At 38.7% G+C, this 18790-nt stretch overlaps 1 protein-coding gene across 1 annotated transcript in view; it reads right to left on the bottom strand.

Moving 5' to 3' along the window:
- Positions 1-18790, bottom strand: part of DNAH3 (dynein axonemal heavy chain 3) — a 163717-nt gene that overhangs the window by 67186 nt on the left and 77741 nt on the right. The window contains exons 35-40 of the mRNA XM_049639145.1: positions 17005-17116; positions 14910-15151; positions 8147-8247; positions 6646-6751; positions 4337-4466; positions 1639-1884 (exon numbers count right to left, since the gene is read on the bottom strand). Coding sequence (XP_049495102.1) covers positions 1639-1884; positions 4337-4466; positions 6646-6751; positions 8147-8247; positions 14910-15151; positions 17005-17116 — 937 coding nt within the window. The remainder of the gene's footprint in view (positions 1-1638; positions 1885-4336; positions 4467-6645; positions 6752-8146; positions 8248-14909; positions 15152-17004; positions 17117-18790) is intronic.

The raw sequence follows: 18790 nt of genomic DNA on the forward strand, positions 1-18790 counted from the left end.
AGAAAGAAAGAAAGAAAGAAAGAAAGAAAGAAAGAAAGAAAGAAAACAGAATGATTGTACTACAATCTAAATATTGGATTGGCCCAGGGCCTCTATGCAGTTCACTGGGACAGATGACCATATCAGATAAAGTGTGCCTCATGTGCTGAGGAAGGACTGTGTGTACAGGGGCAGTGGGTGGCCCCTACTTGTTCATTCATTTATTATTATCATTAGGAAAAATTTCAAACATAAATACTGAAAACACTGTACAGCAAACACTTACATACCCTTCTCCTAAACCTTATGATTAGTTTTTACTTGTTTTATCATATACCTGCTCATCCATCTATCAAGTAAGCCATCTGATTTTTTGACAGACTTCAACGTAAAACATCTATACACTTCCCCGTAAACTTCAGCATTTATATCATTCACTGTTCAGTATTTGTTTATGCTTTTTCTCTTGATCTAAAATTTACATGCAATGAAATGTACAAATCCTAAGTGCACATTCACTGAGTTTTGACAAATGCACATATCTGTGTAAACCAAATCTTTCTCAATATACACATTACTATCACTCTAGAAGTTATTTCATCACCCTTTATCTACTATTTTATAATCACAAAAAGTAAAGCTATTTGGAAAGTGTTTATAGTATGATCTCCTTTTTGTTACAGAAATATAGAAAAAAACTTGAAGAAAAAAATTTTAAGTGTTTATTTGTGGGTAGTTGGATTACCACTGATTTTTATTTTTTGCTATTCTCTGTATTTTCTAACTTAACAGAAGACCATGGGGGAGGGGAAGGAAAAAAGAGAGAGAGGGAGGGAGCCCAACCATAAGAGACTCTTAAAAACTGAGAATAAACTGAGGGTTGATGGGGGGGTGGGAGGGAGGGGAAAGTGGGTGATGGGCATTGAGGAGGGCACCTGTTGGGATGAGCACTGCGTGTTATATGGAAACCGATTTGACAATAAATTTCATATTAAAAATAAATAAATAAATAAATAAATAAATAAATAAATAAATAACATGTTTAAATGTAAAATATTAAAAAATAACTTTTATATATCATCATGGTGTTAAGAAAAATAATAGTGAAAGCCACTTAAAAGAAAAAAAATCTTTTGATCTTTTAGTAAATGATGTCACACATAGAATATTTATAGATCATTAAAGTGATCACTTTGAAGAAAATGTATATGGCAAAAATGGAAACATTTCAACATGAAATTAGATTACAATGACAAAATTACAATGAATATTAACGCCATAATCAACATAATACGATGAATGTAAACACACAGAATAAGGCTAGAAGGGAATAAGAAAAACAAATGTGCTATATTTCTCATTCTGTCTCCTGGAGTCTGTTTGAATGATGGAATTATGGGTAATTTTGGGGAAAAAAAAGTTATATCAACTTTTCTAAATTAAAACAATAGTTAAAACATCCCATAAGACCCTGACTTTGAGCCATCCATCTCTTACACATGTGGGCCGGCTCTGAAGACCTTGAACCCACTCAGGCAAGCTACATAATGTCACCTGGCCATTGTAAAACACTTACTTGGACCACACATTTTGATTGGATTTTGGAACCATATGATCCAGATTATTATAGCAAGACAAAACAAACAGGTACTAAGTTACCTCTTTCAGGAAAGATGTTGTTTTTGGTAAGTTTGACGCTTTTGGGCCTTGGATTGTTATCATCCATACCCTTGATCAGGTTGCGGAAAAACAGATCAAATTTCTTTCTGCTGTCCGCATTGATGGTGCCGGCCACGGTCCACACCAAGGCAAAGAGGAATAGACCTTGCAGCCAGAGAAAGATTTGTTGGCTTGTTGGGCCTTCAAATAATTCACTTTCCTCCTTGTCTATTTTTCTGATTTCATCTAAAAGCAAGAAAAAGGAACCTCAGGAAAAGCTGCAAATATCTGCTTATATACAGATCTATAAACAATGTGAGCTGGGTGATCTTGTCTGTGAGGGCTCTGGAGAGGGGAATGATAGTGGCTGAGTGGCCATCACCTGCCAGATCCTTTATCCACATATTTCTTTGTGCTAGTTTTAAAAACTTTTTCTAATTTTGAAAGGACATGGGCACCAACCTGAAGGAGCTCTCAATGGCTGAAGACATTTGAGCATCAAAATAACTATAGCATTGGATTATAACCCATAGGATAAAATAAATATTGTGAGTTCATACTTTAATCAGCAAATAACTGAATTAGCAAAGAAACAGGGAAGAACAGTTTTTCCTTACAGAAGAATTCTAATTAGTAAATATAGAAGGAATACACAGAGAAACAGAAAATTAACATTAGGCAAATGCTGCCGTAATAACCGTGGTAGACAAGATCCAATAGATATTAAAATCAGTGGGTGAAAATTTGAGGAGCAAATAGGATATTTGCATGGTTTCAAATTGTCTCCCCTCCCCCCAAATACTTATTAATTATGAAGGAAAACATAGTAACTCTTCTCTTACAGTGGAGAAATGTGGCTGTGATCAAAGCTAACTTTCACCAGAGCCTTCGCCAGTCATAACATATAGCAACATCATGTGCCCCATGATGATGTACAGAGAAGGATACATCATCACTTTCATGGTATTCTTACTGAAAATGCATAACCCCAATCTAATTATGAGAAAACATATCTCTTAAATTGAGAGATATTCTATAAGATAAATGACCATTATTTATCAAGTAACCAAGTTATAAAAGACAAGGAAAGGGGTGCCTGGCTGGCTCAGTCAGTAGAACAGGTGACTCGATTTGGGGGTCATGAGTTTAAGCCCCATGCTGGGTTTATTTTAAAAAAAAGGCAAGGAAAGACTGAGGAGCTGTCATAGATTGAAGGACACGAATGAGATACAACAATTAAAAAAAAAAGTGACCTCCTGAATTGCATCCTAGAACAGAAAAAGGACATTTGTGGAAAAATTGATGAACTGCAAATAAAGTCTGTAGTGTAGTTAATAGTTTAGTATCAGTTTCAATTTTCTTATTTTGATCATTGTGCCTTGGTTATGTAAGATGTTAACTTTAAAGGAAGCTAGGTGAAGGGATATGTGACTCAACATAGTCCTTTAGCAATTTTTTTGCAAGCCTGAAATTATTTTAAAATAAAAGGCTAACAAATGTATTTAGTATTCCTTAGCTCAACGCCTTGCTGATTGATCATAGTTACCATACTCCTGCATTTTAGCACTGACAGAGGAAAAAGTTAGGGCTCTGAAATCAGACATGTCTGTGTTCATGTCCCCAGTTTTTAGTAGTTGTGTGTCTTTCAACACTCCTGATAGGACTCATGGCTATAGATCTGGGAAGGCAAGATATTAGGGCACTCAGTGCTGGGGACAATGAGTCCGTTTCTCATGCGATGCCTTTTTTCCTGGAGAAGATACAACACAAGGACAGGAAACAGGGCTTGGGAAAATATGCAAAATTTGCAACTAATGATGCAAATATATGGCATTGTATGCAGTTAGTGTGCTTTTGAAATTGCCTGTAATTTTAATTTCAGAAAAATCACATAATATTTAGCCAAAGAAAGTCTCCACTCAACTGTTCACCATATTACATTTTTTTAATCTGTTCCTATAATGCCTTTGGAAGCAATGAGCTGAGAAAATGTACATGTAACAGAAGTTCTGGGAAGATCCATCTTGAGCCTGAATTATGTGAGATATTGAAAAAGAAATGTCATCCAGGAAGAAGTTATCCAAATGGACACATGCTTTGTCATTTCCCACAGAATTCAATGAAATTTGATTTATATGTGATGGTTACAGGGAAATTCTCTAGGACCTTTAAACAAATAGTTCTATGATTTAGGTACTTCTCATGTCCTGGAGAAGTTCCCTAGTTTTGTAGCTGATATGATCAGTTCTCTTGACCGTGTAACTATGTATTTTGTGAAATCAGATTTTTATAAGTTTTCTTAACACAGGAAAATCTCTGGTCTTATTTTTTGCAGAATCTTTTTTTCTCAGATACATTCATATGTATCATGTAAATTCATTTCCCTCCAGGATATCCTAGTTAGGTAAAGAGAGACAGAGATTTTTATCCTCATTGTGTGGACGAGAAACCTAACACAAGAAAAGATGGGGTAATTTGCACAAAAACATCCAGGAAATCAATCTAAGATTAATGTTAAAGCCCCAAAACAGGGATTCCTTCCGCTAAATTCTACTATCTCCACTCCAAAGGCTTGTTTGTTCTAGACTAAAATGCCAGTCTCGTTGTGACTCATGGACGGGGCAGGAATAGAAGGGATGGGGAAGAGGAAGAAATATCCCACATATACCCCACCTTCAAGAATCATATTAGCACGTACCAAGCAGAGAGGAGTACAGTCTCATCATTGAGGAAGCAAGGTGGATGGGAGAAGTTTGGACCACAAATTTACACTGAAGGTGAATAAACTCCAGGCAGGGCTGGACAAGCCACATGAACATATCATTGACCTGAAAGTAGAAATGAAATTTGAAGATGTTATCAAAAAATGAGTTTAAGGCTAAGGGTTTGGTACACTTCTGGAAGGCCAGGGATGCTGGTAAAGTTGCTGATTATTTTTGAATGCAGGTGTATTGGGAAAAGGACCAAAGGTACCCAGGGCCCTGACTTAAACTTCCTACTCGATGGACAGGCAGCCCACAGACCATCCCTACTCCTCCCATTTTACTACCCAGAGCTGGATACTCAGAGGCTTGGAGCTACTGTGGGTCAGCTACAAGATGCATAAAGTAGTTTTAGGACCCAAATTGGGCATCTGACTTGTTTGTATAAAATCATTAGGAACCCTAAACAAGATTTTCAAATGACTTTAGGCTGGACTCCTGTATAAAGTGGCCATAGGAAGTGCAGAGCTAAGTTCAAGGCTGATTTTCAGTAATTATCTGTATGTATGTATGTATGTATGTATGTATGTATATATGTACTTATTTGTAGGTATAATGATTCTCGTCTCTGCTCTTCACCCCAGTTACTCTTTCCAAAAAATTTTTCCTTTATCCTCTTATTTGGGATATTTTTTCATTTTTGTTAAAATATTTGTGGTTGTCACTGTAAATTATCTTAAGTCATTTTTTGGGAAGTAGATAGGTCATCACTAAATAAATACATGTATATATCTATATCTATATCTATATAGATATAGATATAGATATATATCCGTATATAAATATATATATGCATTTATATGTATATATGAATACATACACATGAACATATATATGAATACATATACATGTGTACATGAATATGTGGTATATTCATCCAGCCAACAAATACTTATTGAGTATCTAGTAATTACAGTGTTGTAGGTGCGGAGGATAAACAACCCACAAGATAGACAAGATTCCTGCCCTCTCAGAAATTACTGAAGGATAGGGGAGACAAAAAATAAATAACTAAACAAGCAAGGAAATAAATAAAATACTTACAAATCATGGAAAGTACTAGCAGGAAACAAATAAAGATGCTACAATGGGGAATAATGGGAAGGGCTTAGTAGGGTGGTCAGGGAAGGCTTCTTAGAGGAGGAGGCCTTTATGTTGAGATGATGAAGGTGAATCATCCCTCAGAAGATAAAATGGGACAACATTTCCAGGAAGAGGAAGAAAAGGTGCGAAAGTCTTGAGGTGATGAAACCTGGGGTCTTCTAGGAATGGAAACAAAATACAAGAGCTGCAGGGTAATAAGTTGAAGAAGAGCGTAGTGATGAGTTCAGAAAGGCGACAGGGTCAGACTGAGGTTTCAGAGGCCCTGATAAGAAGTTAGACTTTGTCCTAAGGACGCTGAGGAGTCGCACTGAAGGCTTCCTGTGCACCTGTATAGATTGGTCTCTTGATGTGCATGTGGGCATGTATCTGTATAAGTATGTGATTATATACATGGTACGTGCATATAAATGTGACAGGAATGGGGCCATCCTACATAGCTCATCAGAGTATTTCCACAGTAGGAAGAGAGCTCAACTATACCTTTCTTGGCTTCTTCGGTGAGAAACTTTCCTAGAATTCTATTAATGCAGGGAAAGACAAAAGCCACCAAAAGCTTGGGTTCTCCCTTCCTGATTCCCTAGGCTGAGAGTGTGCTCATGTACCCATTAACCTGAATGTTCATACCTCTTTTAGAAAGGGAAGAAGGGGACATATACTCTTAGTACCTGCAATACAAGCTTTTCTAAGCTGGCTCCAGCTCCCTAGATATGAGAGGTATGAAGTCGAGGTCACCAGGATGGGGAGTGGCAGTACAGAGAGGAACACAGCTCTTCCTAATCTGGCCTATCTCTAGAGCAACTTCTAGAGATATTTCTGCTGGTGGAGCAATGGGAAAAGGAGTGACATTCCAGCCACCTTATAGAATGTTCTCAAGCATCAGAATTCTCCACTGGGGAGATGGGGAGTGATGGAGAAGGTAGAAGAAAAGTAGAAATTGACCATATCCCATCCTCTCCACATGGAGAACAAAGTTGGAAAAATGGCAGGCAGCCAGGAAAGAAGACAACTAGAGGCAAGCAGGGGAGCCACTGCCTGTTCTTGCATCCTGGAATTAGAAGGTAAAGATGTGTCTAGAAGGCCTTAGAAATGAGGAGCAGGGAGACAGGGAGGGAGGGGAAGTAAAGGAGTCTGATGGTCTCACCAATTCCTTGTGCTCCTCAGTGAGACTGGTGGGCAGGGTGTCCATATAAGAGTCCTTCAAGGGCTTCCAGCCTAGTTGATGGGGCTCCATGTAGATCATCCCACACCTGGCAAGCACAAAGAGAGAACCAGCCTGGTCCACCTCTAGGCTCCCAAGCACACAGGGGCGAGGTAAATGCAGGCAGTCATGGCAAGGTAAGGGGCTGTAGCTTGGGGTGCAGCACAGACCCTTGCCTGCTCTAGGCCAAAAGGAAGGTGCCCAGATTTTGTCAGCAAAGGATGGGGACCAGTGATAACAGCTTGGTCTTGGGAATAAGAGAGACCTGGGTTCAAATCCCAGCCCCAGATTCTACTATCTGAGTGGCCTTGGGCAAGCTTTCTTTATTATCTCTGAAATTCTTCATCCTTGTCTATAAATCAAGAAACAAAAAATACATAGTTCATACGGCTGTTACAGTGGTTAAATAAGAAAATGCCAACAAATAATTCAGTGCCATTTCCAGGATATAGAAAACTCGTAATCAATGGAAACTATTATCATTAGCATTAATAAGTACTGATATTGTATGTAGTACATGGTTTTTTTCTCCCCATTAAAATATGGCTGCCATTTATTGAGCATCTACTGCATGTCAGGCACTATGCTATGTCCTAATGACCTTTATCTTTAAGGATATCTTTATGGTCATGTTTTAAGACATGAGGAAACTGGCTCAGAGAGGCTAAGTGACTTGGAAGAGGCCACACAGCTAGATATTGACATGGCCAGGGTGGAAGACCAAGTTGGTCTAATTTGCCATTGCTCTTTCTACTCCCTGACATTGCCTTTTAGAATGTGGGCTGACTTTATTTTTTTTATGAACCTCAGGTACAGAATTGGATTCATTGTCATCCTTGGCACACTATCAGTAGCCCATGCAGGGCCTTTCTTATTTCTTAGTTAAGGGTTTTCAATAATTTAATGAGTATCCATGAACCCACCACCCAGACAGAAGCTAGGATCTTGACAATAACTTTCACCTAACCCATTTGGTCTCCATTATCCTATACCCATGGCTTTCTCCACCTGATGTAACTCATTATCTTGAATTTCATGGTCACCTGTCTCTTGATTTCTTTCTTTCTTATATAGTTTTATAGTATTTCTATATGTTCCTATAATGTAAATTTATTTATGTTAGTTGTTTTTAGCAGTTTAAATGGAGACACTGCACTATATATACTATTGTGTGCTTATTTTTATACATAACATTGCTAAGATTTTATAGTTAATAAGATTTATCCATAGAGTTCTAGGTCAGTATAATTTATTTATTTTGAGTGATATATAAATATTACAGTTTGTTACAAAAACACTAATTCAAAGGGATACATGCACCCCTATGCTTATTGCACCATTATTTACAATAGCCATATTGTGGAAGCAATTCATAGATGAATGCATAAAGAAGATGGGTATATACATACAATTCCCTCAGGGTGCCAGTATGAGGCTGACTGACCTGCTCACAGTGGCTGGCGAGGCCTGCTCCAGATCCGCTGGCTCGAAGATCAGACTCATCTTGGGGCTCATCTGGATAATCTCTCCACTCATTAAACACAGCTGAAAGGGCAAAGCAGAGAAGTGGAGGGCAGGCAAAGGGGTTAAATTCTATCTGCAAGTGAAAGGCTTCAGTGGAGACAGAGATGGTTTAAATTCATTCAGTACTTCTTGAGCACTAACTATATGCATCAGGCACTGTTCTAGATATGTAGAATAAAACAGACAAAAATCCCTGTGCTCTTGGGATTTACATTCTGCTGGGAGGAAACAGATGATAAAATACATAGCACATAACATGATGAAAGTGCTTTGGAAAATAATTAAGTAGAAGAGGAAGCTGGAAAATGCTCAGCTAGGGCCAGGTGATTTTAAATAGTGAGGTCAGAGAGTCAATGAATTGCAGCCTTAGATGAAGGATCAAGAAGTTATCAGACTACATCAAGTTTCATGGTTCCTTCCTTAGCATTTAATATAGATGTAACTGCACACCTTTCTCCTGTTTTATTTGCTCAAGTTTCCCATGAAGGACTCCTTTTGGGATCTCCCATGGACTGGTGTAAGTCTACAGGGACAAGAACATCTCTACAAATCCTTTCTGGAATGGAAGGAAAGACCACTGGAAATCCTAGTGTTTAGAGGGTATGTCCCTGTAGAAAGCAGTTCAAACACACAGGGGAGACTCAGTGTACGTACAAAGAAGTGGTACTTCCTATTTGCCAACATGGGTTCAAGTGAGATCTTTAAGTCACAAGATTGCCTGAGGCTTCGGTCTCTCAGTGGCAAAGAGGAAACCCCATTACTCCCTGCTGTTCATTCAAAGTTGTGCTTAAAAAGTTCTTTGTACATTACCTGGCCCACACCTGGAAACAGGTCACTAGAATCAGGTCACTACATGCATCCCCAAGAAGGTCAAAAGCCATTATGGGGCTGACACCACCAGCAGTATCATCTCTGAATATCAAGAAAAGTAAAAGAGACCCATACCTCTGACGGTAGTTTGATTTACACCCAGTGACAGGAAGAGCCATCAGTAATTCATGGTTTATAACTCTTTATACTTCTTATCTCAAAACCAACAAATACATTTGTACAATTAGTTTATATCACATGGCCTATATAATATAATAAAACATTTCAATTTTTATGTTATGTAATCAAAATTACGCACATATTATAATTAGCGTATGTGTGTAATTTGGATAATTAGGCCTTCCATTGAGCATGACTCACTCATAGTCTTGTGAAATTTAAATGTAGTAGGAAAGTATATTTTGATTCAATAATCATGCATATTCAGTATAGAAACTTCCTTAAAATGGTGATAAATTTCATTTCATTTTTCATCACCACTAAACCAGCCCTACAAGAGATCTTAAGGGGGATCCTGTGAGACAAAGTACCAGAGACATCGCTACAAGCATGAAACTTACAGACATCACAATGACTCTAAACCCATATCTTTCTATAATAACACTGAATGTAAATGGACTAAATGCTGCAGCCAAAAGACATAGGGTATCACAATGGATAAAAAAAACAAGACCCATTTATTTGCTGTCTACAAGAGACTCATTTTAGACCTGACGACACCTTCAGATTGAAAGTGAGGGTATGCAGAACTATCTATCATGCTACTGAAAGTCAAAAGAAAGCTGGAGTATCCATACTTATATCAGACAAACTAGACTTTAAATTAAAGGCTGTAATAAGAGATGAAGAAGGGCATTATATAATAATTACAGGGTCTATCCATGAAGAACTAACAATTATAAATGTCTATGCGCCAAATACAGGAGCCCCCAAATATATAAAACAATTACTCACAAACATAAGCAACCTTATTGACAAGAATGTGGTAATTGCAGGGGACTTTAATACCCCACTTACAACAATGGATAGATCATCTAGACACACGGTCAATAAAGAAACAAGGGCCCTGAATGATACATTGGATCAGATGGACTTGACAGATATATTTAGAACTCTGCATCCCAAAGCAACAGAATATACTTTCTTCTCGAGTGCACATGGAACATTCTCCAAGATAGATCACATACTGGGTCACAAAAGAGCCCTTCATAAGTATACAAGAATTGAGATCATACCATGCATACTTTCAGACCACAATGCGATGAAGCGTGAAATCAACCACAGGAAAAAGTCTGGAAAACCTCCAAAAGCATGGAGGTTAAAGAACACCCTACTAAAGAAGGAATGGGTCAACCAGGCAATTAGAGAAGAAATTAAAAAAATATATGGAAATAAACGAAAATGAAAATACAACAATCCAAATGCTTTGGGATGCAGCGAAGGCAGTCCTGAGAGGAAAATACATTGCAATCCAGGTCTATCTCAAGAAACAAGAAAAATCCCAAATACAAAATCTAACAGCACACCTAAAGGAAATAGAAGCAGAGCAGCAAAGACACCCCAAACCCAGCAGAAGAAGAGAAATAATAAAGATCATAGCAGAAATAAACAATATTGAATCTAAAAAAACTGTAGAGCAGATCAATGAAACCAAGAGTTGGTTTTTTGAAAAAATAAACACAGTTGGTAAACCTCTAGCCAGGCTTCTCAAAAAGAAAAGGGAGATGACCCAAATAGATAAAATCATGAATTAAAATGGCATTATTACTACCAATCCCTCAGAAATACAAGCAATTATCAGGGAATACTACGAAAAATTATATGCCAACAAATTGGACAACCTGGAAGAAATGGACAAATTCCTAAACACCCACACACTTCCAAAACTCAAACAGGAGGAAATAGAAAGCTTGAACAGACCCATAACCAGCGAAGAAACTGAATCAGTTATCAAAAATCTCCCAACAAATAAGAGTCCAGGATGAGATGGCTTCCCTGGGGAATTCTACCAGATATTTAAAGCAGAGATAATACCTATCCTTCTCAAGCTATTCCAAAAAATAGAAAGGGAAGGAAAACTTCCAGACTCATTCTATGAAGCCAGTATTACTTTGATTCCTAAACCAGACAGAGACCCAGTAAAAAAAGAGAACTACAGGCCAATATCCCTGATGAATATGGATACAAAAATTCTCAACAAGATACTAGCAAATCGAATTCAACAGCTTATAAAAAGAATTATTCACCATGATCAAGTGGGATTCATTCCTGGGCTGCAGGGCTGGTTCAACATTCGCAAATCAATCAACGTGATACATCACATTAATAAAAGAAAAGATAAGAACCATATAATCCTGTCAATCGATGCAGAAAAAGCATTTGACAAAATTCGCATCCTTTCTTAATAAAAATCCTTGAGAAAGTCAGGATAGAAGGAACATACTTAAACATCATAAAAGCCATTTATGAAAAGCCCACAGCTAATATCATCCTCAATGGGGAAAAACAGAGCTTTCCCCCTGAGATCAGGAACACGACAGGGATGTCCACTCTCACCGCTGTTGTTTAACATAGTGTTGGAAGTGCTAGCATCAGCAATCAGACAACAAAAGGAAATCAAAGGCATCAAAATTGGCAAAGATGAAGTCAAGTTTTCACTTTTTGCAGATGACATGATATTATACATGGAAAACCCAATAGACTCCACCAAAAGTCTGCTAGAACTGATACATGAAATCAGCAAAGTTGCAGGATACAAAATCAATGTACAGAAATCAGTTGCATTCTTATACACTAACAATGAAGCAACAGAAAGACAAATAAAGAAACTGATCCCATTCACAATTGCACCAAGAAGCATACAATACCTAGGGATAAATCTAACCAAAGATGTAAAAGATCTGTATGCTGAAAACTATAGAAAGCTTAGGAAGGAAATTGAAGAAGATATAAAGAAATGGAAAAACATTCCGTGCTCATGGGTTGGAAGAATAAATATTATTAAAATGTCAATACTACCCAAAGCTATCTACACATTCAATGCAATCCCAATCAAAATTGCACCAGCATTCTTCTCGAAGCTAGAACAAGCAATCCTAAAATTCATATGGAACCACAAAAGGCCCCGAATAGCCAAAGTAATTTTGAAGAAGACCAAAGCGGGAAGCATCACAATCCCAGACTTTAGCCTCTACTACAAAGCTGTAATCATCAAGACAGCATGGTATTGGCACAAAAACAGACACACAGACCAATGGAATAGAATAGAAACCCCAGAACTAGACCCACAAAAGTATGGCCAACTCATCTTTGACAAAGCAGGAAAGAATATCCAATGAAAAAAAAGACAGTCTCTTTAACAAATGGTGCTGGGAGAACTGGACAGCAACATGCAGAAGAATGAAACTAGACCACTTTCTTACACCATTCACAAAAGTAAAGTCAAAATGGATGAAGGACCTGAATGTGAGACAGGAAACCATCAAAACCCTAGAGGAGAAAGCAGGGAAAAACCTCTCTGACCTCAGCCGCAGCAATTTCTTACTTGACACATCTCCAAAGGCAAGGGAATTAAAAGCAAAAATGAACTATTGGGACTTCATGAAGATAAAAAGCTTCTGCACATAAAAGGAAACAATCAACAAAACTAAAAGGCAACCAACAGAATGGGAAAAGATATTTGCAAATGACATATCGGACAAAGGGCTAGTATCCAAAATCTATAAAGAAATCACCAAACTCCACACCCAAAAAACAAATAATCCAGTGAAGAAATGGGCAGAAAACATGAATAGATACTTCTCTAAAGAAGACATCCGGATGGCCAACAGGCACATGAAAAGATGCTCCACGTCACTCCTCATCAGGGAAATACAAATCAGAACCACACTCAGATATCACCTCACGCCAGTCAGAGTGGTCAAAATGAACTATAAATGCTGGCGAAGATGTGGAGAAACGGGAACCCTCTTGCACTGTTGGTGGGAATGCAAACTGGTGCAGCCACTCTGGAAAACAGTGCAGAGGTTCCTCAAAAAATTAAAAATAGACCTATCCTATGACCCAGCAGTAGCACTGCTAGGAATTTACCCAAGGGATACAGGAGTACTGATGCATAGGGGCACTTGTACCCCAATGTTTATACCAGCACTCTCAACAATAGCCAAATTGTGGCAAGAGCCTAAATGTCCATCAACTGATGAATGGATAAAGAAATTGTGGTTTATATACACAATGGAGTACTACGTGGCAATGAGAAAGAATGAAATAATGGCCCTTTGTAGCAATGTGGATGGAACTGGAGAGTGTGATGCTAAGTGAAATAAGCCATACAGAGAAAGACAGACACCATATGTTTTCACTTTTATGTGGATCCTGAGAAACTTAACAGAAAGCCATGGGGGGAGGGGAAGGAAAAAAAAAAGAGGTTAGAGTGGGAGAGAGCCAAAGCATAAGAGACTCTTAAAAACTGAGAACAAACTGAGGGTTGATGGGGGGTGGGAGGGAGGGGAGGGTAGGTGATGGGTATTGAAGAGGGCATCTTTTGGGATGAGCACTAGGTGTTGTATGGAAACCAATTTGACAATAAATTTCATATATTAAAAAAACATAATTTGAAAGTGATTCAAATAAAAAAAATAAATAAATAAATCCATTTAGCTATCTTAAAAAATTTTTATTTCATTTTAACATATAGTAAAATAGCACTTATTATATGCTAGGTGCTATCAGAAGCATTTTGAAAATATTAACTTATCTAATCTTCCTAATTAACAGTCCCCTTTTACAGATGATACAGCTGAGACACAGAGAGACTAAATAGCTTGCCTGAGTTTATACAACTGGTAAGCAGCTATGCAGGATTTGAACACAGCCTGTCTGGCTCCAGAGTCCAAGTCTTTAGCCAATATGCTAACTGTGGCAGAATATATTTTCCAAAGACTGCTGTAGCAGTAGCTTCCATCACATGAATGCTGTTGCAATGTGACCTTGCCCTGCTCCATCAAGAAGTGGAGTCTCTTTCTCCACTCCCTTGAATCTGAGTAGGCCCAGTGACTTCTTCAACTGCTAGAATTCAGAGAAAGTGATGCTATGCCAGTTCCAAGCACAGCTCTTAATTTCCTGGAAACTTTCACTTCCTGCCTTTTGGAAAATTAACCACCATGTAAGAACTATCACTACCCAAGACCACTAAGTGAGACACCTGACACATGTGGAGATGCCTGGCGGATGAGATGTCATCTGAAGAGAAAGAAAGACAGAGAGAGACAGGCCAAGGAGGAATGAGCCCCAGACACCGAGTGAGGAAGCCACCTTGGTTGTGGATCCTCCATCCATGGCTGCCCTAGCTGACATCACAATGATGAGCTGAGCCCAGCTGACCCCTTCCAAAATTTCTAATCCACAATATCATGAGCAAAGTAAATGGCTATTTTAAGTCTTTAAATATACCGTAATGAATAACCAAATACATTCCATATATCAGGCACTTTGTGCATGCTATCTTATTTAATTGCCAATATCCCTATTTTATTACTACCTTTTTACAAATGTGGAAATTGAGATTCAGAGAAGTTATGTGACTTGCCCAGTACAAAAGCTCAGTTGTAGAGCTAGTGGTCCAATATGATGCCAACACCAATGCTTTTAACCATGATGCAACATTATCCCTAAACAGACAGAGCTTACCCACAAGTACAAATAAAAGCATAATTCATAAACTTAAATTTCTTGTGGGGCATTTATTCGTCATGTAACAAATGTATGTATTATATAGTTTGGGTCAATTACTCACTTGAAAAAGAGAATTTATAACCTACCTATATAAAAGAGATATGAGACTCAGTAGGTACCTTTTTATTGTCATCCAGAACTGTGTTCATATTTTCGATCCAAACAGCATCTACTGGCCCATCAAATATAATCCATTTGCGTTCATCAGATATTGAGGATGCTTGTTCCCGGAAAACATTGGCTAGGACACCATCTGTCCATTCATGGCTCACTTGGTCAAAGCACCCATAGAGCTGCCCCATGGTGATGGCCTTGGGGTTGATGATCAAATACTCCACAGCAAATTCTTCCATCTCTTTGGCTGAGCAAGAAGGTTCAACATGAGTTACAAAGGCTCTGGAGAGACCAGAACATTAGACAAGAGACAATGCCACCTCAAAGACCAACCAACCTTTATGATTATGTCATCCATGCAGAGTCCTTATGAAATTTGTACTCAGTTCTTATAAAGGCTAGGATATCTGGATGGGCAATGACTTAAATTATTAGGTTATTATGCCCACTAGTTTCTCACCAAATTTTCTTCTGAGTCTCATTTCAAACAGGGCAAATGTTCTGGTCAGATCTAAAGAAATCTGTCTGGGTCTAAATGAACTCAAGCAGTAAGGGAGAGAGGTCCATGTTATTAAGTGTCTTTATGTACCTGACTCTCACAGCTACCCTAAGAACCTTGGCTTTGACTTGAAATGAAGGAATAGCAGACATGTAAATGATTCTGGAAAATATTGACTGCTTTTCTTTTCTCTATCTGAAGGATTAGTTTAGCCCTGACACCTCTTCTTTAGCTGCTCAGCAAGTATCCGCTGAGAAATTCACACCATGAGAATACAAGGACCCAACCGGAATACACAGGCTGATAGATGGCACATCAGATGCATTCAATAACAGAAAATAATCACACTTTTATATGATCCTTCAAAGTAAGGAAACGTTGGAATGCTTAAACCATGAGCTAAATAAAGAACCATTTCTGCAGAATCCCAAGGCAAAAACGATGGGATAGCCTCTTTTCTCATTTAGTTTCCTAAACTGTATTCAAATGTTGAAAATAGTAAGTTTGAAATGCTTAGTTACTAGGCCTTAATTAGTTACTAGGGCCAAGTTAGTCCCCAGAACAAAAGCCTCAAAAATCCAACAGCAACTCAATCATCAAAAATTATTAGAAAAAAATATGTCAGTCAGTTAAGCAGTCAACTCTTGATTTCAGCTTGGGTCATGATCTCACGGTTTGTGGGACTGAGCCCCATGTCAGGCTCTGTGCTGACAGCATGGAGCCTGCTTGGGATTCCCTCTCTCCCTCTACCCAGTTCATTCTCTCATTCTATCTCTCTCTCTCTCTCTCTCAAAAATAAACATAAAAATGTTACAAAAAGAAAAAAATATGCTGAATTACTGGAAGGGATTGTATAAATACAAGGCATTGTTTTTCAAAACCATAGGCTTACGTTTTATAAAAGAAAAAAACCCCAAAACTCTTTCTCTGGCAATAAACACAGCTTCCATTTGTTGATCAGAAACTGTGCTGGATTACTTTCCTGCATAATCTCACTTAATTTGCGCAACAATCCCATTTCACAGCTGAAAAAGTAGAGGCTGAGAGAGGTTTAATCACCGGTCCAAGGTCTGGGTCTGACTCAAAAGTCTGAGGTCTTATGTTCTACATTAAATAGAAGTAAGGAAGGGGAAGAGGGAAAGGAAAGAAGGAGGGAAAGAAGGTAGGGAGGAGAAAAAAAGGGAAAAAAAGGGAAAAAAAGGGAAAGGGAAGCAAAGGAAAGAGAAGGGGAAAAGGGATAAAAGGAAAAAAGGAGAAGAAAAGAAACCATGCAATAATCAGCTTTTAAAATAATTTGTTTAGGACACTGATAGGAGTGTCTCTCTCTCATTGGGAAACCTTTGGAGAAGCCCCTATTCAGCATTTGAGAAATCTGAGAAAATTCCTGCACTTAATGACAGGCATATAAAATTCCTGTTAGAAGCTCCCACCCCACCCCCCTTTATTTTCTGCCTGCAGACATCTGTGTGCCATGTGCTATTTCTGGCTCTGATGTCACAATCCAGGGATGGCAAAACTAATAGCCTGGCATTATCTCCATGGAGCCAGCCAACTGACTGGGGAGTTCTGTGCTCCCAGGAAGCCAGGGATGTGAGCTTTACCTGCGTATAAATCACCCAGAGCTGCAGCCAACACTTTATAAGCACAGGTCTTGCCACCCATGGGGTCTCCAACAATCATATAGCCATGTCTCACCAGCATCATCTCGTAGATCTGGGAAGAGACATATAAACAGTTAATCATTGCAAACCTTCCAGAGCTACAAGTCAGTCAGATGTCAGTGAGGAACGAGGGACTAAAAGGGGATTTCCATAGTCCCTTCAACCCCTGGTGAACTGTGGTCCTTTTTATGATTTGTAGTTTAAATACCTTTGGGGTAAATAAATACATGTGTATGTCTCATATATTTAAGGAATGGGACCTTCTATTTGCTCTGCACCTACCCATGGGTTAAGCATCAAGTGACTTACATAAATTATTTCATTTAATGCACTCAGGTATCATGAACTACCTTCTAGTGGTAGGAATGCTGAGCCCCAGAGAGGTTACGTAACTTGCCCACACTCATCAGTGGTGAAACCATGATTTGCACAGGTGACTGTCTAAGTTTAATGCCTCAATTTTTTTCATTAGGCCATTTCTATTTGCTTCTATTTTTCATTTTTTAATGTTTATTTATTTATTTTAAGAGAAAGGGAGGGGCACCTGGGTGACTCAGTCAGTTAAGCATCCAGCTTCAGCTCAGGTCATGATCTCAAGCTTGTGAGTTTGAGCCCCGTGTTGGGCTCTGTGCAGACAGCTCTGAGCCTGGAGCCTGTTTCAGATTCTGTGTCCCTCTCTCTCTCTCTCTCTGCCCCTTCCCTACTCATGCTCTGTCTCTCTCTCTCTTTCAAGAATAAACACTTTAAAAAACTTAAAAAAAAAAAAGAGAGAGAAAGAGTGTGTTTGTGTGTGAGCTGGGGAGGGGCAGAGAGACACAGAGAGAGAAGGAGGGAGAGGGAGAGGGAGAGGGAGAGGGAGAGGGAGAGAGAATTCCAAGCAGATTCTTCACTGTCAGTGCAGAACCTTACTTGGGGCTTGATATCATGAACCAAACCATGAGATCATGGCCTGGGATGAAATCAAGAATCTGACCCTCAACAAACTGAGCTACCCAGGCACCCCTCTATTTGCTTTTAAAGGGGAAAAGGAAACAGCAGTCATCTTAGCACCCTGCACTTCAACTGGAAACTTCCTTTTTTGAGGCCTAAATGCAGTTCTGACTTGATTAGAACTCTCAACAGATAAAAGGTATTTTCCAAGCCAGGCCCATGCTGCAAAATATAAATGATCTTCCTCGTAAGTGGTTCCAGGGTGGTTTTGTGACTTTACCAGCACAATTCAAAGTTAATCCTGAGACATTTACTGAAGCCATTTGGAGAGCAATGCTCTTTTTCCTTCTGGGCTTGAACCTGGGACAATCTAAGTCTGAGGCTGCTGGAAACCCAACTAAGAATGAAGTTTTAACTCAGAGACAGAGCCCAGAAATGAAGAGAAAGTTTCCTGGATCCTGCTGTTCCTAAGGCCAACACACATCTGGGTTTTTCAAGTTAGGTAAGTGAACAGACTCCCTTTTGTTGACTAAGGCAGTTTGAGTTGGGTTTCTGTCACTGGAAACTGATAAAGTCCTGACTAGTTCAAGCCCAGTGCCCCCAAAGGTTTTGTTTCATCCCCAAATTTAAAAAAAGGAACCCCAAATAAGATGGTCAGAGGAAAAACATTGGATTTTAACTTCAATTCCTGGAAATGAGACCTGAAGGCACTTCCATTTCTATTTTGGCTCCTGTGGTTGCCATCACTCTGCTCCAATCAACCACAATTCTAATTCCTGACTTCAGCAAATAGAAA

The sequence above is a fragment of the Panthera uncia genome, chromosome E3 (assembly GCF_023721935.1).
Source record: "Panthera uncia isolate 11264 chromosome E3, Puncia_PCG_1.0, whole genome shotgun sequence".
NCBI lineage: Eukaryota > Metazoa > Chordata > Mammalia > Carnivora > Felidae > Panthera > Panthera uncia.